This window comes from Chrysemys picta, chromosome 1, assembly GCF_011386835.1.
Source record: "Chrysemys picta bellii isolate R12L10 chromosome 1, ASM1138683v2, whole genome shotgun sequence".
Classification (NCBI taxonomy): domain Eukaryota; kingdom Metazoa; phylum Chordata; order Testudines; family Emydidae; genus Chrysemys; species Chrysemys picta.
Window position 1 is genome coordinate 68096235 of NC_088791.1, and position 24446 is coordinate 68120680.

General features: G+C 41.0%; 1 protein-coding gene across 2 annotated transcripts; it reads left to right on the plus strand.

Annotated features, from left to right (window-relative positions):
• The first annotated feature begins 2183 nt into the window (after positions 1 to 2183).
• On the plus strand, positions 2184 to 24156 carry RAB21 (RAB21, member RAS oncogene family). Of its 2 annotated transcripts, XM_005280073.4 has the most exons (7): positions 2184 to 2564; positions 14910 to 14969; positions 16247 to 16354; positions 17785 to 17848; positions 19558 to 19612; positions 20687 to 20775; positions 22097 to 24156. In XM_005280073.4, the coding sequence occupies exons 1-7, from the start codon at positions 2415 to 2417 to the stop codon at positions 22234 to 22236; spliced, it is 666 nt and encodes a 221-aa protein (XP_005280130.1). In that variant the 5' UTR covers positions 2184 to 2414; the 3' UTR covers positions 22237 to 24156. The 2 variants fall into 2 exon arrangements, with proteins under 2 accessions (XP_005280130.1, XP_042716057.1); XM_042860123.2 differs by lacking the exon at positions 16247 to 16354 and having other exon boundaries at positions 2278 to 2564.
• Positions 24157 to 24446: the final 290 nt, after the last annotated feature.

Here is a 24446-nt window from a genome sequence, read left to right on the forward strand (position 1 = left end):
GGTCGCGAGCTGTCAGCCTCCACCCCAACCCCACTTTGCCACCAGCATTTATAATGGTGTTAAATATATAAAAAAGTGTTTTTAATTTATAAGGGGGCTTCCTTATGTGAAAGAGGTCACCAGTACAAAGGTTTGAGAATCACTGATCTATACTAACTACTTAGAACTACAGTAGTATAACTACTCTCAGTGATCAGTTCGAAGAAAGAAAAATAATGCCCCACTCTTGGGGGCAATTCAGACCAGTAAGCGGTTATGTCACTGCTGGCCCTGTAACCCTGGGTGCCTCAAATGCTTTGCTACTGTAACTCCTTGCCTGGGACAGTCACAGTCAGCAACAAGAAGGCAGGTCACACTCTGAGTGCCCCTGTATAACTGCAGCCCTGATCCAGCAACTCTGACCCCAGCAGCCTGCCAGCAAGTCAGATTCCCTGGTCTCTACCAACTTTGGTTACAACAGCAAGGTGACCCCCAACCATTCCCAGTCCCAAATTTTCCCAAAACTGTGTGCCATGGAGAGTCCAGCACTGCTCAGAGAAATAATAAGGTTCATTGTTCCTGTAGAGACAAAAACACATTACAACTTATCAACTCAACAGGGATACATACATCTTTTCCCTTAAACACAGCACTGAGTTGGTGTATAGTAAATATAAATAATTGTATTAAAAAAGAGCATGGATTAAGTGAGTTCAAGTAAAAGGATTGAAGATAGAATTACAAGTAAGGCATAACAAAATATGCTTCTAATGGCCAAGACTTAACCAGCTACAAGTTTTGCTTAAGATGGTTTCTCTCACCAGTCATTCTTTACTCCTGCCATGGTGACTTTCCTTCAGTCAGGACCTTCCACAAAAGTAAAAGGCGCTGGCTTCTTTTATCTTCTTAGGAGAAAATCTTTGCCTAGGCAGGTTTCTTACCTATATTCAGCTCCAGAGACTTCAAATCCACCCACCCACCCCACGTTTCCTTTGATTGAAGGCCCCACCTTTCTCAGCTTGCAAGAACTTTGGCCTCGTGTGTCTATCTAGCAATGGATGCCAACAATGGTTTCTGTCCTTTCTTAAATCTTCCGAAGTTCAATGAATTTGTTTCAAGAGGTAAAATGATCTCATTCTATTTGTCCCTTCCTGTGTGCTTTCCATCCCCTGTATGATTTCAATGTAAATGGGACTTCCATTGTTTCTGATTCCACCATGCTTAATTTACATAGGTGACAGGTAGGTAGCCATGACATTCCCTCCTGTCTGGGCATACTGTACAATCTAATATCAATGAGTATTCATAATTCCTTACATAGTGTTAATACATACATTTCACAATGAGTTTAATCACCGCTTTGTCACTAGCTTTCAGAAAAGACCTCACTCTATACAATTTTGTAATACGGCAATATTGTACGCAATCAATTGATTTAACTGCTTATCATTTGAGGTTCAGCCTCCTGTCTTCATAGACCAGTAAAGCTTTGAAATGGATCCTTCTGAAAAATAAAACCCAGACCAAGCGTCTCTCTCCTGCTGGGGCATAGACTCCTCGCTGTCTCTTCCCCCTCTTGTCAGTGTGAGGTTTGTCCAGCCTTTGCTGGCCTGATGGGACTGTGTTGTGCTTAGATGTGAAGTGAGGAAACACCTGCTTTGCACACAGTTTAGCCACAAGTCTAGCGTGGATTTCTAATCCCCAGTGCCCATCACGGCCCTACACCACTCAAAAATATTAATGATCAGAGAGTTATTAGTTGGCCAACGCCATAGGACACGACACCTCCCAGTGCCAGGCTGTAACACTACAGTGGCGGGGCACCCGGCCTGCCAGGCCAGCTGAGGCTCCCTGCCGGATACCAGGCTGTGCCTTGCCCTGGGGCTGTCCCTGCTGTCACCCCGACCCCTCCGGCCAACCCTCCACAGCCTGATCTCCCTGTTACAGAGGAAGGAGCCATCCCGCCCCTGCCCAGCTGCTGCCTGCGTCTACCGACACCAGCCTGGGCCCAGGCCGGCGCTGACTATCACCCCCGGGGGCGGACACGGAGGGTCAGACTCCGCCTCTCCTCCTCATGGCTCCGCCCCTTGGGAAGCTCGTTAGGCCCCGCCCCTACTCCTCCCCCTCCTGGGGCTCTGGGCGTGGCCTCGGCACCCGCAGCGTCTGCCCCTCCCGTTGGCTGCCAACGTGTCGCGTGACCGAGCGGAGCGTGACGTAGGAGGAAGAAGACGCCATTAGAGGGAGCGGGGCCAGCGGCCGTGACAAGTGCCCTGGTTCTCCTGGTTCCGTCCCGGGCTCTCTTCGCGGCTGCCCCCTTCGGTGCCCGCATCCCCGGGCTCTCCTCGCGGCGGCTCCCGGCCGGGGTCGGTGTCCTGCTGCGCCCTGCGGCCGCTGATGTGAGGCCGCGGCCCGGCGAGCGGGCGGGTTCGCTGCGGATGGCGGCGGCGGGTTCCGGCGCGGGGGGAGGCGGCCGGAGCTTCTCCTTCAAGGTGGTGCTGCTCGGGGAGGGCTGCGTGGGGAAAACCTCCCTGGTGCTGCGCTACTGCGAGAACAAGTTCAACGACAAGCACATCACCACCCTGCAGGTGCGCGCGGGACGGGCCCTGGCGCCGGGCGGGGGGAGAGCGCTGGGGGGCCGAGATGTGTGTGTGTGTCTGTGTATATAGATGGAGGCCAGTCTGGCTGTTGAGCCGTCTGTTCCCAGCGTACTTTTTATATGTATGACGCCCCTTTGGTGTCAGTCCACATCTGCCTCTCTGGTCTCTTCTCCGGGCTGAGTCCTGTTCAGATGGCCCTATCACTTCCTGATACTGTCGTTGCTGCTGTTGTGAGGTCCAGCCTGTTACCATCACCTCTTCCTTGGGTGAAGAATGGCATACGTGTATTAATTACTTTCTCTCTCTTCCTGCCTACTCGATTGTTGGTTTTAAGTGGCCAGGCTTGTTCCTTGTTGGCTACTTCCTGGTTTGAGGGGGTTCTGTAGTTCCGTTTACACCCCAAATGGCCTGGGTTTGGGTTGAAATACTTCATCTTTCTTCTCTGACCTGTTCAGGCTCTCAGCTTTCTGCATGTGGGCCTTTGCAAGCCTGGTATGGGGAAACATGATCTGAAAGTGTTAATTCCTGTTCACTAACTAGGCAACATGAGTGACCTGATGACTACGTGTTATGTGTAAATTCCAGCTTTAATTGCTGTGGTTAATGTTCTAAGTGGTGAAAGTTAAGCTGCTAAGTATTAAGGAAGGCCAATATCTTCAAAGAAATTGTGAGTGCCTTCAGATTTTTGTCTTTAGGTTTTTGCAAAACTTAGCATAAACATCAAGAATTTTGAGTTCAACCTCTAGTAAATATTACTGCTGAAATGTGCTAAATTCTCCAAACTTTCTAATTTAGCCTTTCTGCAATATGAGGATTAAGCCAGTTTTGGGTAACCTTCTAATTATTGAAAGAGCCACTCCATGTAATTGTTCATGGCAGCTAAAATGTTTGAGACTAAATCCTGTCTAAATGATTGGCCCCAGATTTGCAACACCAAAATCCTGAAATTCATGAAGTTTATTTGACATGTATTGAAGTGCATGTACAAGCTTATGTATCATGTATAAACTCTCAGGGCCAGTGATTCTCAGTCTCTTTGGGTGTGTCTACATAGCAACTAGACACCTGTGGCTGGCCCATGCCCGCCAACTCGGGCTCCCAGGGCTTGGGCTGCAGGGCTGTTTCATTCTTGTGTAGACATCTAGACTCTGGCTGGAGCCTGAGTTCTGGTACCCTCCCACCTCCCAGGGTCTTAGAGCCTGTGCTGGAGCCCAAGCCTGGAAGTCTACACAGCAATGAAACAGCCCTGCAAACCTGAGTTGGTTGACACATGCTAGCAGCGGGTGTCTAGTTGCTGTGTAGACATACCCTAAGAGTCTGGAACAGCTTTTTAATTTGTCTTGTGTCCCACTGATCAGTGAACCACAGTTCCAGATATACTACTCTGGAGTGAGAACAAACTATCTAGGGATGACAACATAGAGTGGAGCTGTAAGCAAGTTGTGCATTATCTGGTTCAAGAAAAATTTAAATTTCTTTCTCAACCAGGTCTGTGAAGAAAATTTACACTTTTAGAGGTGTGTATGATATTACAGTAGTGGAGACCAGAAAATAAATCCTTTAGTTATCAAAGTATTTAGGTTTTCTTTCCTGATCATAAGGGCTTGAAATATTTTTAAAACCTTTTATAACCATGAAAATATTAATGTAGAGTATGATCTTCTGTTTCTGTTTTTCCTGGAGGACTTTCTGAGGTGTGAGCTTGCTCACCTTAATTGAAGGTGCATGGCTTGGGGTTGATTCTTTAATGAACCTTTCTTCCCAAGTCTTTCAGCTCTAGAGAGGTGTTAATGAAGAGTTTAAACTCTTCATTAAATATTCCTGTACTTGCTGACTACAGATGGATGCAGTTGTAGCAGAACAATGATAGCACCACTTAAGATGTAATAAGGACAAAGTGTATGACACTGTTTTAGAACTAGCCCAATCCAGACTGTGTCCTGGAAAATCTGCTACCCCTTCCCTCCCCCCCACCCCCCCAAAGAAATGTAGTTAAACCAACCTAATCCCTGGTGTGGACAGTGTTACATTATGTTAATGTGGGGACTTCTCTTGTCCACATAGCTACTTCCACTTGAGGAAGTGGATTACCTATGCCAATGGGAGAAGCACTCTCAGCAGCATTGGTAGAGTCTCCCCAAGCACTACAGCTGCCCCATTGTAGCACTGCAAGTGTAAACAAGCTCTGGGCCTCTGGTTTTACATTGATATCACAGCCTTTAGTGGATAACTAAGTTCTGACAGACTATTAATAGTCTTGTCATCTGATGTATCTCAGTCTCAGCCAAGCATGTTAGTGTAATTTGTAGTTGGAAATCTAAATTCAGGCGCTTCTTGAGGCTAAAGTGAATTGAATCAATACTCTGTGGATATTGGGGAAACAGAGTGAGGGAAGCTACAGGTCCACCACAATTCAATTTTAAAAATAAAACCAAAAGAATGAATGAATTTTTCCTCTGGATTTATTACTTTTAAAAAACTTTTTTCTCCTGTAAACACGCTTTCGGAGTAGGGACTTATGTGGGGAGAATGCACTTCCTTCTCACATGAAAAGGGATGGCACTCTATCCTTAGTCCTTGGATATACAAAAATGAAATTTTTATAGGGCTGTAACATCACTAAACTTAGCTGACTCACTTATAGTTTTTGATATCGTCATCTCTTAAACAGATGCTGTGTGCCACTTAGGACTAAATTAAGAATTGTCTTCCTGTCCCCTAACTCCCCACCCCCACCTTGTGGGTTTCAGGACTAGCTGCTCCAAGAAGCAGTCATTAATGTTGTCTAGAAATTGTATCTCTGCATCCTGTGCTGAGGGGTCATGTCCAGAAATGTAACTCTATCTTCAGTCAGTCCTATTACATATCCTCTCTCTGCAGTGACCCTGGTTCTTCTCTCGTCTAAAAATATGAAGCTGCAGGGTCAGTTGGTGTTGAAACTTACTGTGTGAACAGTTCACATTTCAAAACTACTTCTCTTATTGTAGTTGCTTTCCTGTATCCTATTTTAAAGTGTATTTTACTACCATATATGGTCAGCATATAGATTAAACGAAGGGGTCGCACACTTCCTGGCTTCTGGAGACTAAACTTGTTGCATATACCAGGGGCTCCTTATGTCCCTCCATTTTTACCCCACAAACTCCTTGTATGCCACCCTTGCATCCTCTAATTCAGGGATGCTCTGCAACACCCTCCATTCTCCCCCTGCCAGAGATTCTGTGCCTCCATTCTCTCTCCTCCCATTCCAGTATTTTCTGTTCTCTCACATGGCAGGGGCTCTGTGCCCGTTTCCCATGCCTTCCTCCCCAGACTAGCATTCCCCAACTTCTCTTGTGCTCCCATCCTTATACCGCATGCCTACATGTGCCCAGTCCTGCTTCCCCCACTATTATAGGAATGACTGAGTAGGTTGCACTGGTGGGTGGAGAATGGCGTAAATGTGAAAAAGTGTAGTCAAATATAGCTTGATTCATAGAAATTCTTTTTACTATCTTATTTCTAGGATTATAAATTCCATGCTTGAATAATAAGCATGTAGTAGAAGGAATAATCTACTGACCCAGATGGTGATTGTGAAAGTCTCAGGGAGACTACAGAAGCTACAGAAAACCCAGTAATTGAGGATTTTAGTCCCAACATATATAGTTGGGGACATGTCTCCTGAGGACAGGATGCAGAGAGAATTTCTTGACCCCATTAATGACTGCTTGTTGGAGCAGCTAGGTCTGAAACCCACAAGGGGGGAGACAATTCTTGATTTACTCCTAAATGCTGCATGGGATTTGGTTGAAGAGATTATTATAGCTGAATCACTCAGTAATAGTGACCATAATGTAATTTAAACTTAATGTCCTGGGGGGAAGGGAGCATATCAGAGAAGCCTATCACAGTAGAATTTAAGTTCAAAAAGGGAACTACACAAAAATGAGGAGGCTAGTTAAAAGGAACAGTCACAAGAAGGAAATGCCTGCAAGCTGCATGGAAATAATTAAAACAAAACAAAAAACAGTAATAGACACTCAAATTTATATATATACACCAAAATTAAAAAAAAAAAAGTAAGGGGATCAAAAAACACCACTGTGGCTAAACTGCAGAGTAGAAGATGCAGCTAGAGACAAAGGCATCCTTTAAAAACTGAAAGTACCATTCTACTGAGGAAAATAGAAAGGAACAAACTCTGGCAAGTCAAGTGTGTGGCTTAATAAAAAAAAATATATTAGGCAAAAAAGAATTTGAAGACCAACTAGCAAAAGGTAGCTTGGCAGGCTTCCAGCTTCTGATGTATTTAATTTGCTGGACAATCAAGGTGTACTCAAAGTCAAGGTTGTTGTGGAGAAGCTAAATGAATTCTTTGCATCGGTCTTCACTGCAGAGGATGTGAGGGAGATTCCCACACAAGCCATTATTTTTAGGTGACAAATCTTTGGAACTACTTGTTCCAAAATCTCTTCTATTAACAAATTGATAAACAATAGTAAATCCCCAGGACCAGATGGTATTCACCCAAGAGTTTTGAAGGAACTCAAATATGATATTGCAGAAATACTTACTAACTATGGTATATAACTTATTGCTTAAATCAGCCTCTGTACCAGATAGGCTTCATGTTAGTTAACTACAATGTTAAGTGAGGAGTTACTGTACTGACATTATGTTCCTGAAAAATGCGACTTTAAGCAAAATGATGTTAAGCGAATCCAGTTTCCCCATAAGAATTAATGTTAATGAGAGGGTTAGGTTCAAGGGAAATTTTTCTCACCAGACAAAAGGTGTGTGTGAGAATAAAAAAAAAAAAAAATACTGGTACACAGTGACTATGATTGTGAAGCTTGGTTTATGTGGAGGTGTCGGAGGGTGGGATACTTCCCTTGCTGCTAAATGAACTAGCAACTGGCTGAGCCCTCAAGGGTTAACTCTCTCCTGCTATAAGGCAGCAGGAATGGAGGGAGATATGTTCATTAACACTACCTTGTTAATTAGATCAGCTTGCTGAGACCACAGGTTCTGCAAGCTCCCTCTGTTCTGAGCCTGGTGTGTCGTCCCCCCCCCCCCCCACTCTATGGAAGATGTGGTGAGCGGGGGGGATGGACACCCTGACATTAGCCCCCCTCTTCCTTCGCTGCCCCTCCTTCCCAGCAAGCAGGAGTCTCTCGGGGAGCAGCTCCAAGGCAGAGGGCAGGAGCAGCACATGGCAGTGGAGGGAGGGACAGCTGCAATTGCTAGCCTACTGGGCAGCTGCCGCACAGGGAGCAGGGAGCTGATAGTGGGGTTGCCAGTCCACCCTGGTTCCAAGCCCCCACCAGCTAGCTGCAACGGGCTGCTCCTTGCAAGCAGTAGACAAAGCAGGCGGCTGCCAAATGACATTAGAAGGGAACATTACACAACTTTAAACAAGCATGTTCTCTAATTGATCAGCAATGTAACAATGTTAACTTGCACAACTTTAAGTGAGGAGTTACTGTACTAGGCAAAATCGGTTGCAACTATAGTTTAAAAAAAAAATTATCAGATACATTGACTCATCCTCCATATGTTGTGCTCGTCTATCTGGATTTCATAAAGGAAAATCATGCCTCACCAATCTATTAGAATTCTTTGAGTGAGGGTCAACAAACATGTGGACAAATGATTCCAGTGGATATGGTGTACTCAGAAAGCCTTTGACAATGTCCCTCACCAAAAGCTTTAAAGCAAAGTAAGGAGTCATGGAATAAGAGGGAAGGTTCTCCCATGGATCAGTAACTGATTAATAGATAGGAATAAATGGTCAGGTTTTTTTACGGTGGGGAGAGGTAAATAGAAGGGTCCCCCAAGGATTTGTACTAGGACCAGTACTGTTGAACATATTCATAATTTATCTGGAAAAGGGGGTAAACAGCAAGGTAGCAAAATTGGCAGATGATACAAAATTACTCAAGATCAGTCCAAAGCAGACCGTTACAAAGGGATCTCACAAAACAGGGTGGGCAACAAAATGGCTGACAAAATTCAGTGTTGATAAATGAAAATTAATGCACATTGGAAAACAGTACCAGCTATACATACAAAATGATGGTCTAAATTAGCTGTTACCACTCAAGAAGTCTTGGAGTCATTGTGGATAGTTCTCTGAAAACATCCACTCAATGTGCAGTAGCAGTCAAAAAAGTTAACAATCCTAGGAACCATTAGGAAAGAGGTGGATAAGACAGAAAATATCATGCCTGTACATAAATCCATGGTATGCCCACACCTTGATACTGTGCAGTTCTTTTTGACATATATATTTAGATGGGTCAAAAAGAACTGCACAGTATCAAGGTGTGGGCATACCATGGATTTATGTACAGGCATGATATTTTCTGTCTTATCCACCTCTAAATAAAATCTGTTTTAGAATTGGAAAAGATACAGAGAAGAACACAAATGATTAGGAGTATAGAACAACTTCCATATGGGGAGAGATTTAAAAAGTCTGGAATTGTTGCCTCTTTTCTAAGATGAACAGAAGATATGATGGAGATCTAACAAATCCTGAATGGTGTGGAGAAAGTGAATAAGGAAGTGTTTACCTATTAATATTACACATGAACCAAGGGGCACCCAATGGAATTAATAGGCAGCTGGCTTAAAACATAAGGAAGCACTTCACCCAACACAGTCAACCTGTGGAACTCATTGTGAAGGTCAAAAGTATAACTGATCTAAAAAAAAAATTAGATAAATTCATGGAGGATAGGCACATCAATGGCTATTAGCCAAGATGGTCTGAGACAACCCCACAGTCTGGGTGTCCCTAAACTGGGGAAGAAAATATTGGGACACATGCGGGAGGGTGCCTGCCAGCAGAGCACGCTGAAAAAAACCCCCAAACCACAGTGCTGCTGGCAGATATCGGGACAATGCATCCAGACCAAAGATTGGTCGGGACGTCTGGTCACCCTATCCATAACCTCTGACTGCTAGAAGCTGGGAGTAGACAACCGATTATAATTGCTCAGTAAATTGCCCTGTTCTGTTCACTCCCTCAGAAGCATCTGCCACTGTCAGACAGGATACTGGGTTTGGTGGACCATTGGTCTGATCATTCTTATTTGTCTGGCAGGGAAGGTTATATCTATCATGCAGAGCCTTTGCCAATATGGGAACAATACCTCCCCAATATATCTATGCCAATAGAAGCATTCATGTTGGCATAGCTTCATCTGCATCCAATGTTTTATTGGCATAGTTATGTTGGTTTGGGGTGTGGGGTTTTTTCAGACCTCTGACATAGGTATGCTGATATAAAATTTAAGTATAGATGAGTCCTTCATTATTCAGTGTCACAATGTTAAATGTTATTGGAAGGATAAGCAAGATGAGATAGGGGTATTAATGGGTGTTGTCAAACAGTTAGTTTGTTTTTAAAGACAGTTGGTGAAGTGATTGAAGCTGTGACTGCATGAAATAGATGGCAGGGCTCCATGTGTCCCCTTTTTCCCCTCCCCTCCCCCCCACTCTTGGTTTTCTGACCCTCCCTGTCCCCCTTCAAATAGAGTTCTGGCCACTGATGCCTAGAACATTCTTTGAAACCTTATGAATTTTGAATGGTGCATAAGATCAGTTACCACATTAGATAGATGTGCTCTCATGTTGAGCACAAGGCCTCATAAGCTCAGCCAGTTATGACTTGACAGTGAAACTGGCAGTGACTTTAAATTAAGAATGTATTCTCATTTATCTTGAAACATGATCAAGCAATGAAATGGTATGGTTTAAATTGTGCTTAGGCAGATTTTAGTGTTTGTTGGGGCGGGGGGGGGGGGGGAGAATCCTATTTATAGTCTAATTTAATACAGTAAGGACTCAGTTCTGCATTATGGCTCCAGTCAGCAAGGTACCTAAGCATACAGGTAGTTCCCTTTGAAGTTGATTTGTTGAATCAGGGGCCATATGATGATGAGCCATATAAAGGAGAGGGGATGGGCCAGGAAGCACTGTTGCTTTCTTTAAAAGTTACCTTTTGCCATGGGATAAGAGGGGAGAAGCCCAGTGCAATGTGGGTCTTGTTAAACTCTTAAAGTTGGAGCCATTCTAGCATGCCAGAGGGTAGTGAGTCATTAGCCCTGTCCAGAAATGCCTTCAATGGGGCCAGCTAGCCCTGTTAGCAGAACTGGCTCCCTCCCTAGCATTGGAAGATGTGCTTACTCTTTATGGGTGGAGACAGGCTTCTTAAATCTTTTCCTTACCTAGTGCTTCCCAGCCAAGGAATAAACCTAGTTCAGCCTTTATAAATTCATCAATATGAACTAATCACTAAACCCAGCATATTGCAATATTCTTCCTGTAGTTAAAATCCTCAGACCTTTGATCTACTACATTACATGTATCCAGCTCATCCCATCTCAGAGTCCTGTAGTCCTTCAATGCTACTTTATACACACATTTACTCACTGCAATGTAATCTTTCTGTACTAGCAGAACTTAGCAAGACTTTTTTTAACTGTGAAAGGAAATTTTTTTCATTGGAAACTACAGGGAGAACTCTGTTAGGCAAAATGCCCATTCTAGGTGAAACTTAGTACATGGGTATATACTAATTATTCAGTCATGAAATCAAATATGGCTGACATGTTGGCTGTTAAACAGTTTAATAATGCATGTCTATTGCTAAAGTGATAAGCATTGCAAATCATTGAAATGGTGGAAGTTGCTAGTCTGCCTTCTGGAGCTGAAGTGATAAACAATTGTCTGAAATAAAGTTGGTTCCCCACCCCCCTTAGGAATTATTTCTCAAATCTAACTACAGTAAATACAAGAGGCGTGGCACACAGAGCCCAGATGAAGAGGGGCTAATGCAGCTTTAAGTAAACTTTGCACCTTCCTAATTCTGGGTTGCTCTGGGGGCTGGAGCAGACTTGGGGGGTGGGGGCTTGTCTAAGTTATGACTGCCTCCCTAGATTGCCATATAGGTTGCAGCACCATCTGGAATTTCCAGTGCTGCACACAGTGACGCTGCACCCAGCATGCTCCTGGCATTCCCCCTACATCAGGGCTTGAGGGAATCCTCTCCTAACTGGATCTGGGGCTTTTAGAGCCTTTTTTTAAGCTGCTTAGGCTCTTATCCAGCATAAAGGGGCTGGAGCAGGGATGAGGCTTTCCCTTCTTTAAGGGAGTGATCTATTTAACACTTCAATGTGCCCATCGATGGAAGACCATTTCTTCCATAACAATTGTAGGAGATTAATGAGTTAAGCATAACTGAACTTAATGTAAATAGTCGGTTGAAGCATTCACTGGAGATCAAAGGCTTGTAATGCTATAAAGGACTGAAAAGTCATAAGACATCACAAGATTCAATATATCAATAGTAGTTGCAGTTTATTTCAGAGATGCTTGAGATTATTTGGCGATAACTTCTGCTTGTCTCATGTTTTGAAAACCACATCCAAAGAATTGCCACAAATTAAAAAAAAAAGTTGAAAGGAATGACTGGAAATTAAAACTCATGACTTTCAGATTTAAACTAGCCTCAGACCACTAAGCTTTATATTCAGTAAAGCTACAAAAGGACTGAAATGAATAAGGATCTATTATCTTCCAAGTTACATTGCCTAATTCTCAGAACTGCAGCTCTTTCTGTTGAATGAAACAGAAGTGAAGACTTCTTGTAATTGGAAACCTAACAGGTTAAAGTTGAGCTTTTTTTCTTAAGAATCCAAGACTAAAATGCACTGGTATATCCATTCTAAGAACATACCCTTACACTGAATACTAGCATATTTATAGTCATAAATGGTAGAAATTCTAAGTGCCAGGGGACATTGCTTGAGAAATTTACTTAAACCCTGTTAACCCAATAATGAAGCCTACGAACCAGGGGAGTTACCTCTGCTGCCTACCTCCTTAAACTACATGGGTAAAGCAGTTGTGCATTGCATTGTAACTTTAGCATATTGTCTAATATATCATAAAAATATAACTTGAAGCCTGCTTTCACTTAGCTTCAGACTGGGGGAAAATCTTCTAATCACTTCTTATTCAGCAGCTAAGACTTTACATTTAATCATGAAAGAAAATATACCTGTTGCAATTTTTGGGCTATAGTCACAAGTAAACTACATGAAATATTTGCTCCTGTGACTGTCAACACTTCTGCTTGTCTGGTTTTTGGTTTTGTTTTACTGTTTCAGGCTTTACTTTTAGCTTAGTTTTTGTCCCTAGCTTTAATGCCAACTTAAAATGCCATTTCTACCAGTCTGAGAGAATTAGAACCAAGACTAATAAATTACTTCAAATTCAAAAAAAAAAAAATCTGAAGAATGTGGATGTGGTTTGAAATCTAAATGTTGGGGGTAGCTTTACTACCTCGTAGTATCTAAAGTGAACTGGTAGATTCACAATATGTATGGTGTCCAGATTATTATCTTACTTGGCTGCAGTCTGGAGTGGTAGTATTTAACCATGTCAATTGGTTGCTGTAGTCTGAATCTGGATTCTATAGCTTTTTCTATGAAGGGAGTTTTTCCTGTTTTCTTGCCCACAAACATCTTATTTCAAAGAGAAGGACCAGTCTTTCATGTGGGGAAAGTTGCAACATATTCCTTATGCCACCTGATCTTAAACCAAACTTTGCACCCCTCAATAATCTGTATTATTCCCTGGTAACCAGAAACTTCCATGCTTAAACTCCGTACCATTCACTTTTTAAAAAACATCTTAATAAAATTTTTCTTTTTTGCCAACCCTCAAAAACAGGGGTTCTCAAACTGGGGGTCAGGACCCTTCAGGGGGTCGTGAGGTTATGTGGGGGGTTGCAAGCTGTCAGCCTCCACCCCAAACCCTGCTTTGCCTCCAGTATTTATAATGGTGTTAAACATAATACGTGTTTTTAATTTAAGTGCACAGTCAATCTGTAGAACTCCTTACCTGAGGAGGCTGTGAAGGCTAGGACTATAACAGGGTTTAAAAGAGAACTGGGTAAATTCATGGAGGTTAAATCCATTAATGGCTATTAGCCAGGATAGGTAAGGAATGGGTGTCCCTAGCCTCTGTTTGTCAGACAGTGGAGATGGATGGCAGGAAAGAGATCACTTGATCCTTGCCTGTTAGGTTCACTCCCTCTGAGGCACCTGGCATTGGCCACTGCTGGCAGACAGGATGCTGGGCTGGATGGACCCTTAGTCTGACCCAGTATGGCCAGTCTTATGTAAGACAGGGGGCCGCACTCAGGCATGCGATGTGAAAGGGGTCACCAGAACAGAAGTTTGAGAACCACTGCTCAAAAAGATCCCCTCAAAGTAAGATTTCAGTCACTATGGTAGCTAAGGCCACTGTTGCCACCAAATTTGTCATGCCTTGAGCTCTTTAAATTGGGCTACATCAGTCTCAGGCTCTGTTGCCCTGGTATGCCCCAAATGGGGGGGGGGGTGGTATTAATTAAAAAAATCACTTGGCTTATGGTATAACTAAAACACCCTTAGGATTCAGACCAAGGAGAGCAGACTACTCTGAAGGCAGGGATGTTCTCATGGAGGATTAGAAGTGAACATGGGTGCCAAAGGATAATAGCTAGCTAATACAGGTCTGTCGCATCTTATGCACATTTAACATGCGTGATTTCAACTTTACACGGTTGGCCAAAAAAAAGAGAAACCGTTTTAATACTATACCTGTAGTGCGGGCAATTTCACCCGCCATTGAACTCAATGGGGTTTTGGCTATATGCGGTTTTCGCTTTACACGCTAACTGTGGAACGGAACCCCCGTGTAAGATGAGACAGACCTGTAGTCACACTACTTAGGGCTGATTAGTGTGGTTTTGATTAACTTGTTTAATGTTCAAATCTTAAATTTGTCCATTGTTTATGGGTTAAGACCTAACTACTTGCTCTCCTTAAACAACTAGATTTTATAATTAAAATCTTTGGCTTGGGATGCCAGATCATTTGTAACATCATAATGCAAAACATTTCCTGAATTTATTCTTACCAGTCTTCACTCCAGACTGAATAAATGGCAGTTACTACTTAGATGCTGCTCAAATGGTGAGGCAATAGTGAGATGTTAATTCTAGACTTGCTTGGAGATACTCTGAAAGGCAAGCTGGAAGTGTGGTTTCTTAGAGCTAGGCTAAATCCCCAGCCTTGGACAATATTATATGTTTTGGTCTGTATCACCTCCATACATCTTCTGATGGTTACCTTGGTTTTATTAATGGTGGTCTGAACAGATTTTGCTTCAGGATTTTTTTTCTTTCTTTTTTAAAACCCATAAGAGTACAAAAGTAATCCAAATATAACTCTCTGGATTAGTCATAAATGTAAAAAAATAACTATTTCATACATATTTTAATTTCTGTTCTAGGCATCTTTTCTAACAAAGAAGCTAAATATTGGAGGAAAAAGAGTAAACCTTGCAATATGGGTATGTTTGCTTATCTGCCTCTTACATTTCTATTCACTCTGCTTTTATAAACTTCAACTTTTCACTTTTAAAATGGAATTCAAGTCTTGTTCTTAAAATACTAAGTGCAAATAAAATGAATACACATTTGAGATTCTGGTTGAATTCTTGCCAAGAATTAAGTTTTACTTATTTCTAGTTTCAAAGTAGCAGCCATGTTAGTCTGTATCCGCAAAAAGAACATGAGTACTTGTGGCACCTTAGAGACTAACAAATTTATTAGAGCATAAGCTTTCGTGGGCTACAGCCCACTTCTTCGGATGCATATAGAGTGGAACATATATTGAACACACACACACACACACCCCCCTACCTATGTTGTCTTACTTAATTGGCCTCTCAGAGTTGGTAAGAGAAAAAAAACTTTTGAAGTGATAATCAAGATAGCCCAGTACAAACAGTTTGATAAGAAGTGTGAGAATACTTACAAGGGGAGATAGGATTGAATAAGGACTGGGAATGGCTGAGTTGATTATATCTAGTTTGCATATCAATTCCAGCCCAGCAGTCTCTCGGAGACTGTTTTTGAAGTTTTTCTGTTGTAAAATAGCCACCCGCAGGTCTGTCATTGACTGGCCAGACAGGTTAAAGTGTTCTCCCACTGGTTTTTGAGTATTAGGATTCCTGATGTCAGATTTGTGTCCATTAATTCTTTTGCGTAGAGACTGTCTGGTTTGGCCAATGTACATGACAGAGGGGCATTGCTGGCACATGATGGCATATATCACATTGGTAGATGTGCAGGTGACATGATGTCACTTGAATAGATGTGGACAGAGCTGGCATCGGGCTTTGTTACAAGGATAGGTTCCTGGGTCAGTATTTTTGTTCATTGATGTGTGGTTGCTGGTGAGTATTTCAGACATTGAATCTATCTCCCCTTGTAAGTATTCTCACACTTCTTATCAAACTGTCTGTACTGGGCTAACTTGATTATCACTTCAAAAGTTTTTTCTCTTACTTAATTGGCCTGAGTTGGTAAGACAACTCCCACCTGTTCATGGTGTGCGTGTGTGCGTGTGCGCATGTGCGTGTGCGCGTGTGTCACTCTATATGCATCCAAAGAAGTGGGCAGTAGCCCATGAAAGCTTATGCTCTAATAAATGTTAGTCTCTAAGGTGCCACAAGTACTCCTGTTCTTATTTCTAGTGTCACTCTTGTTCAATAACTGGATTTCCTTGAATGCTGTCATCAGTTTTGCCTTAATGAACACTAACACAAATGTCTACCACATGCAGGATACAGCAGGTCAAGAAAGATTCCATGCACTGGGTCCAATTTACTACAGAGATTCTAATGGAGCTATTTTAGTATATGACATAACAGATGAAGACTCTTTTCAAAAGGTACTGTGACAGATTCATCCATCTCCTCACAAGTAAACAGGTTCAAAGCTTCCCTACAGTATGAGTGTGCAACTTGGAAGTTTCCATGTAATCAGTAACTAAATGTACTTCCTAATTCAGATAATTACCGCCTTATAAACTTAGTTACAAAAACTGCAATACAGTCAATTTTTATAACTGATCAATTAGAACAATTTAGATCTTTCAATCTAATAATAGAAAATACTTCCTTAAACTGTTCCGTTTTGATGAAGTTGGAACTTTTTTCTTTTTGCTCCTGGTAAAACAGTTAAACTTTAATGATCGTGCCATAACAGCATTAATCTTAACTGCTTATATTCTGAAGTAATTGGATCAGAACTACTCTACTATATATTTTCAAGAACAGTGCTTAATGTGGTAGTGATGGAACAATAACATTAGGTACTATACATGCCTATTGCATAGATTTCAATTATTTGAAACATAACATGCCCTGCTTGTGAAATGCACTACTTCCAGAAATATTGTTTTGATACTACTTTACCATAATTTCCAAGTTACTATACTAAAGAAAACATTTCCAAGAACAATGTGCCCCTTGATTACTAATGTATTGTAACAGTAAGTGGAGGTAAGGTTTTGGAGCTTGTATGTCTATATAGAGCTGCTGATATATTCCAGAGTTCAGTCCATAAATCTAAATGATCTACTTATTAGACTATTACTTGGTAAGATTCTGAAGGATTTTCATTTTAATCAAGTTTTTCTCCATCATGCACTCTGTCTAAAGAGCACTCTTGTCTAAAGAGAAATGTGTGGGGGTTTTGTTCTATTAGCATGTAAAAATTTTGGGGTGTTTTGTATGTTTTCACTTTTGTATCCTGGGGTCTAATTTTTATTTGACTTTCTTGCAGTTAACTTCCTTCCTTAACCATAATAAAATAGAAATTCATAAGCTTATACATGTTTGTGTGGAGAAAGTATTTTCTGTTGGCCCATCTCCAACTATATCTGCAAAAGTAATATTCTTTTCTGATTCTGTTCCTCCCAAAACAGTCATCCATTATGTCTAAATTGGATTATAAAACACTCAGAAGACCCCAGTTCTTCTAGTAGAACACCATACACACTAACCTATGTAGCAGTCGATACAGAATTCAGATTTGACCTAAAAGGCAACCTCCTGTGCCATTTACATCACACATGTGATTCATAACTTGCTCTTTGGGATTGGGATAACAGATGCTGGATTACTTTTAGTACAACTCAGAGGTGCATAACCTCTCTGGATTCCCGATCGCCCTCTCTGACTTTGTCCTTTTTTAGTCTATAAAGACACTTGCATAGGTATCTTAGTCTTAAAGCTGTATAGTTGGATCCATGACCGTAAAGTGGTGATACATGCTTCTTAAAATGAGACTACATCTAACTCTGATATTTGTATGCAGGTAAAAAACTGGGTCAAGGAATTAAGAAAAATGTTGGGAAACGAAATCTGTTTATGTATAGTTGGTAAGGCTATTTTATTTTTAAAGCAGTCTGTTTTGAGTGAATGAGAGACTTGTTTGTTTAACTTGTAAATATGCAATTTAAACATTGTCGTGATTACTTAGTCTTGCAGTGAACTCAGATACTATATATTGATATCTAAACTCTTAATTATATGCAAGATTTGGTGTGGAAAGATAAATTAACTTTAGCATCCTCAGTATGTATTAAATGGACTTGGGTGTCACACACTGAGCATTGGTGCATAACATTTAGGCACCTAAAAAATTACAGGAATGACACTGCAATTCATAAGCCTGAGTTAGGTGCCTAGGCTCCCTATACAATGAGGAGATGGGTACCTTAGAAAGCAATCCACAAAAGCTAGCTCACTAGGTGAGGAGACACTTAAGCGAGCCAATGGGAGATCCTGAAGAGAGGAGGTTGTTCTGATCATTGCCCCTTTCTTGGAGATAGCAGCTTAAGTTGGGAACATTGGGAAGTACTTAATGATCTGTAAACCTGAACCTGTCTCTTGGAGTCATGTGGCTTAAGTACCTCAAGTGTTTCTTGTGGGAATGAGTTAGGTGCCTGTCTTACCCCACTTAAAATGTCTGGAGGTGGTGGTGCTGTCCATCTTATAACTTTTTGCCTGGTGGTTAGAGAACTTGCCTAGGGTGTGGGAGACCCAGGTTAAATCCCCTCCCTCCACCAGAGGGGGAGAGGATTTGAACAGGGATCTCCCACTTCTGAGTGCTCTAACCACTAAACTATGGGATTTTCAGATGTGGGGTTCCACCATCTCTCCTGTTGGAGCATTCCACTGTGAATAAATTAAAGTGAGTTGGCCAGAGAGAATGGGAATGAATCTGTAGTCTGGTGGTTAGGATGCTTGTCTGAGAGGTGGGAGACCCAGGGTTTAGTTCCCCTGCTCCAGTTGCTTTCATTATTTATCCACAGTGGAACAGCTTCAACAGACTCCATCCTTGTCTTCCAGGGACTGAGCTGTGGGCCACTCATGTGAGAGTAGTCTCCTGAGAGGTGGGAGACCCCCTCCCTGTCTATCTTATTGTCACTAAGCAGTGAGGGTAATTGAAGCTGGGTGTCTCACCTCTCAGGTGAGTGCTCTAACCACTGGGCTAAAAGTCATCAGGTGGGCACCCCCTCCTCTGGTGGTCACACTTCAAATGGACTGTGATCCAACAGGCAGCTTCTGAGCATGTCTCCTGGATCAGGCCCTGCATATGAGATGGGCAGGTAAAATGCTCTTCCCCAGTTCATGGACACAGATGTCTGGACACCTAGAGGAAGGCCAGTGTGCATGACCAAAGGCAGGAAAATAGGCACTAAGAGAACTTTGTTTTACCCTGAAAACTTAGGTACTTAAACTTATTTGGTGCCTACAGGGTTTGGCAGGAGTTTTGTGGTCAACAGTGGAGCCTAAAATTGGGACGTAAGGGGTGCCAATATACCTTTGTGGATCCCAGCCTAAGTATCTGGGTGAAAGGGGAAAACCTTTAAATACTGCTAACCCTTAACATGTAAAACATTTTCAGGAACACCACCTTGATGTTAGATTATGTTTGAAGGTGGTCTTTGGAAAGTGATAGGAAGAAAGATCCATAGTCTCTAGACTTTTTTTTTTCTTCAGATCTTTGCGGTGTGTGTATAGAACAGACTAAAGACTGGTCTCTCTCTCTCTCTCTCTCTCTCTCTCTCTCTCTCTCTGACAGGTAACAAAATAGACTTGGAAAAAGAGAGGCATGTTTCAGTTCAAGAAGCAGAAACGTAAGTTTGTTTTTTCCTCTTCCCTTGTTAAATAAACTTTGATTATAACTTTAAATTAGTTAAATCAATTCTGCTATAACTAGTACCTTCATCACACGACTAAAGAAGCAGTACTGCTTTTAGTGAATAATTGTAGCTAATTACCATAGCTTTTGTATGATCAGCCAAAATTACTGCTATAGCTAACATTCCATCCACATTCTACTCCACACATGTATTCAAGGATTTACAAAGCTTCAAAATTATACCAAACACTCTTAAATTGCTGTATATTCTGTAGTAAACTTAGCTTCTGAAGTGTTTTTTAAAATAGTAGATGCTCCATTTACTGCTTTCAGTGATGCTTCTGAATCTACACTATTCATAGAATCGTAGGATTGGAAGGGACTTTGAGAGGTCATCTAGTCCAGTCCCCTGTACACATGGCAGGACTAAGTATTCTCTAGACCATCCCTGACCAGGTGTTTGTATAATCTGCTCTTAAAAATCTCCAATGATGGAGATTCCACAGCCTCCCTAGGCAATTTATTCCAATGCTTAACTACCTTCCTGACAGGAAGATTTTTCTCATGTCCAACCTAAACCACCCTGCTGCAACTTAAGTCCACTGCTTCTTGTCCTATCCTCAGAGGTTAAGGAGAACAATTTTTCTCTCTCCTTGTAACAACCTTTTTATGTACTTGAAAAGAACATAAGCATGGCCATACCAGGTCAGACCAAAGATCCATCTAGCCCAGTATCCTGTCTTCCAACAGTGGCCAATGCCAGGTGCCCCAGGGGAAATGATCGGGACAGGTAATCAAGTGATCCATCCCCTGTCATCATTCCAAGCTTCTGTTATCTATTGTTTGCTGAAAGGTGGGTTTGGGGGGTGTTTTTTGTTTGTTTGCACACAATATACAGGAGTGGCATCAAATTTAAATAGCAAAGTTTTTAATGTGGTAAATATCCTCCATATTTTGATTTGTATATTATACACTTCAAAGTATGAAGGCTTGAAAGGATTTTTGATTTCTTTAACATTCCATGTGGTCTCATAAGTAAAAGCTTTTTCTGTATTTGCACTATATACAGGTATGCAGAATCAGTGGGAGCAAAACACTATCATACTTCAGCCAAACAAAACAAAGGAATTGAAGAACTCTTCCTTGATCTCTGTAAAAGTAGGTATTGCATTTGCTGTGGTGAGCTTACATTGGTACAAGTTGATGGAAAAAGCCCTCATCAAAATAAAGTCCTTTTAAATAATAGGTTGGTAGATGAGTTGCACAGATTCTAATCTATTGTAGTTTAATTTAGTGAATGATCAGTTATGTGAACTAATCTTTTGATGCCAAACTTTCTATTGCTCAAAGTCTTCAGTCCTTGAGCCAACCTTCAAGTTGCTGCAGGCTTGAGAAGACTAAGATTTGGTGCCAAAGATTAAAAAATCAGGGACACTGCATACACTTGATATGTGCATATTATTGAATGATTAATACATTGCCTTGTGCACTGTACCTGTTGTAATTTTGAGACGTTCAACTGTCTGAACTCAATCCTCAATTAGTTAATAAAATAGGGGTTCTAGTGTACAAAGTAAAAATGAAAACAAAGTTTAAGGTTTGTACAGGATATTTGGAATGTACTGTTTCAAACTATTTGTTGAAAATTTCATTCTTGTACCTCTGCACTCTGTCCAAGGTCTCTCCTTCACCCTGTCTGAGCACTGGCTGGTTGAAAACAGGAAAAAGTACATAAACACACTTTCCTCTTCCATTTTCCCTATGACTATTTCTCCTTCCACTATTGCTACCTTCTAATCCTCCATCCCCCAGAAACTTGGCTTCAGAACTCTGATTTGAAGTTCTCACTATTCACTTGCTGTCCAGAGTCAACTTGGAGTTTATTGCACAGATCTTAAACCACATTCCAAATGGTCTGGATTGGAATATAGGTACCTTACTCCCTGCATCTATGAATTCTTTGTGAACACCTGCATCTTAAACCTTTAAAGGAGCCAAATTAGGAAGGAAACGAATCTAGAATCATTAAGCTGTCTGCTGTTGCTTTCCTTTATTTGTAGAATTTTCAGCAGTAACTGTTTGTTCCTATATACTGGCTCTAGTGCAGTAGTTAATATGGTTGAGAGGTCATTTATTTAGGCCCAAATAGACTTAACTACTGAGCACCCAAATGCTCCTATTGAAGTCCAATGAGAGCTGCTGGGTGGTCTGCATTTCTGGGTCCTAAATATGGATTAGGATTTTAAATGTAGCAACCTGTTTTAAAATGTTGATCTGTGGTATCAGCTGGATCACTTTAAATACAAAAAAAAAAATCCACTTGTATGTTGAAAAATTTCAGTTTGCTTGTATTGCTAAATGTAATCAGATTGATAACAGCTCGGTGTGCATTGAGATTAAATAGCTTGAAGAATTCAGAGCTTTGAAATATTTAAAATTGTAATGGAATGTCATCTTGATTTGAGTTCTTATTTTCCAGGAATGATAGAAACTGCTCAAGTGGATGAAAGAGCAAGAGGCAATGGTTCCAGCCAGTCAGGAACTGCAAGGCGGGGTGTACAGATTATTGATGATGAGCCACAAGCACAGAGCAGTGGAGGGTGCTGTTCTTCTGGATAACTGTATAAAACTGTGGATTATTGCCCCTCAACATGAAGACTGCCATATTTCAAGTCATGCATTCTTTACCAATGGAGTAATAGAATTAACAGTATTGAAAAATAATCACTTATAACACTGCAGAGACCTCAAGTGCTAAACTAGTGGAGTCTGAGACCAGAGAATTGGCATTTTCTACAGTGGTTAACAAAGCAATTACCAATGGCCTTTTTACATATTTTTCTTTAATGAGGAATAATATGCATGTAGAAAAGACCTACTTAAAGGCTTCATTTATATTCTTTTAAATCAGATCATTATTTAATAACTTATATACATTGTTGGAATGGTATACATTTTTGCAGCTGTTTGTATTTTGTGGTAGATTCAACTATATCACTTCTAAACTGCAAACTGATTTTTTTTTTTTTTTAATTAGCAGATACCTGAACTATTTTTGCTGGGCTTACACAAGTCCATAACTGTCAACTACTTTGATATACTATATATTCATTCTGTATGCCAAGCTGGTAAAATACATTGTAAATTACATATTAAATATTTTATCTGCTTTTACAAGTGCAGGTGCAGAAATACATCAGCCTTGTCAGCAATTGTCAAGTGAATAACAATTGGTGAAAAGATGCAAGTTTTTCATTTGTACTTTGTCAGATTGCTTGTTTCTTCACCCGCTGTTCCTGCAGACTCCTAACAGGTTTTTTTTGGTGTATTCGGTTACACAGAGCTGTTTAAAAGTCTCTTCCTGGCAAGCAGCAATATGCTTCAGAGCACCTCTAGTGACAGGGCAGGAGTGCTTCCTGAAACTCCAGTTAACCCAGAGGGACTTGACTCCCAGATGAACAGTGGAGCACATTGCCATCTCAAGTCTGCAATTGCTTCATCCTCTCCCTAGTCTCCAAGGAAGCTTAATCTTAAATAAATTAGCCCTTGTCCATCTGGTAGCCACTAAACAATGTTTTTGTGAAAAGTTGTATTAGTACCCTTGCCTCCAAGACAGCCTTTTAAACTTTAATGAGCATTAGTTGTTCATCCTACAAAGCTTGAGTGAACAAGTAAATGAAATTTAACTTTCCTGAATTACTTTTGATTTTGAGTGGTTTATTGACTATAAATGTAAGATGTAAAAACTTACAAGATGCAATGTAACTATAGGAACACTAGAAAGGACTAAATTATATTCATGCTTTGCTGCTTTTGTAAAGCTTGGTGAAGCCTACTTTAAGGTTTTGGGCAGATATTTTTTTGGAAATATTAAAGTGTGTTAAACTGTAGAAGGAACACACATGGTGGCAATTAAAACTTAAATTGTTGTGCTCTGACTTTTTTTTTTACACAATTTGTCATGTTTGGAAAAACAGTAAAAGTGATGTCTGACAAAATAGAATATTCTTTGGCTTTCCTTTTTCTGAAGGGCAGAATCAGTATCACTTAAACAATTGCAAATGTACTGAAAGCTGTAGGAAATATCTATTGTACAGTATAGGTGATGGCAAATCAATTTGTACTACAACAAGAATACACTGAGTATCCTCAGTGTATTCCTTTTTTCCCCCTGCCCAAAAATGATAGGATTTAGCTTAAGTACTTCATGGTAAAACAGTAGGAACCTATATTTCCACAATCCAATCTTGGCACGCTTGGGCTTAAACCTGCCAGGCACATCCAATTAGGTAACTTTTCAAACATTGTGTAAATGGCTTGTACATCTTAACTAGCAAGAAAACATAGCATGCTATTGCTTGGCCTCTGTAAATGACTGTGGAAAATATTAATGAAAAGTCTGATCACAAGACTTGAATATTCTGTTAAAAGGCCATGTAAACTAGCTGCAATGCAGAACCATATTACTGTGTTGAAATAAGTGTACATAATTCTATATCAGCCACTCAAAATACTAAATGAGTTACCTTTTTGATACCACTACATGTGTCTCTACAGGTCTGTCACTGTTCTTTTCCTCAAGTTAGTTGGGAATAAATTTAAGAGGTTAATTTATGGATCATTTAAAAATAGCAACTTTTAAACTCCCTATTTGCTTGCTCTTTCTGCATCTCATTTTGTTTCCATATGTAAACATGTACAGGAGAACATAGCTGTGTAATAGAACAGCAACTCCGTTCTGACTGCAGCATCTTTTCCTTTTCTTAGGAAGAAAGGAGGTACTGGTTGGTTTCAGATCTGAGTGCTGTCCCATAAATGAATCAATTGAC

What these genes read in the sequence shown, in the direction of transcription:
- RAB21 (XM_005280073.4), top strand. Translation starts at nt 2,415, where the DNA reads ATGGCGGCGGCGGGTTCCGGCGCGGGGGGAGGCGGCCGGAGCTTCTCC. An exon ending in GAGTAAACCTTGCAATATGG is followed by an intron (nt 14,970 to 16,246) that starts GTATGTTTGCTT and finishes TACCACATGCAG; the next exon opens with GATACAGCAGGTCAAGAAAG. An exon ending in AATCTGTTTATGTATAGTTG is followed by an intron (nt 17,849 to 19,557) that starts GTAAGGCTATTT and finishes TCTCTCTGACAG; the next exon opens with GTAACAAAATAGACTTGGAA.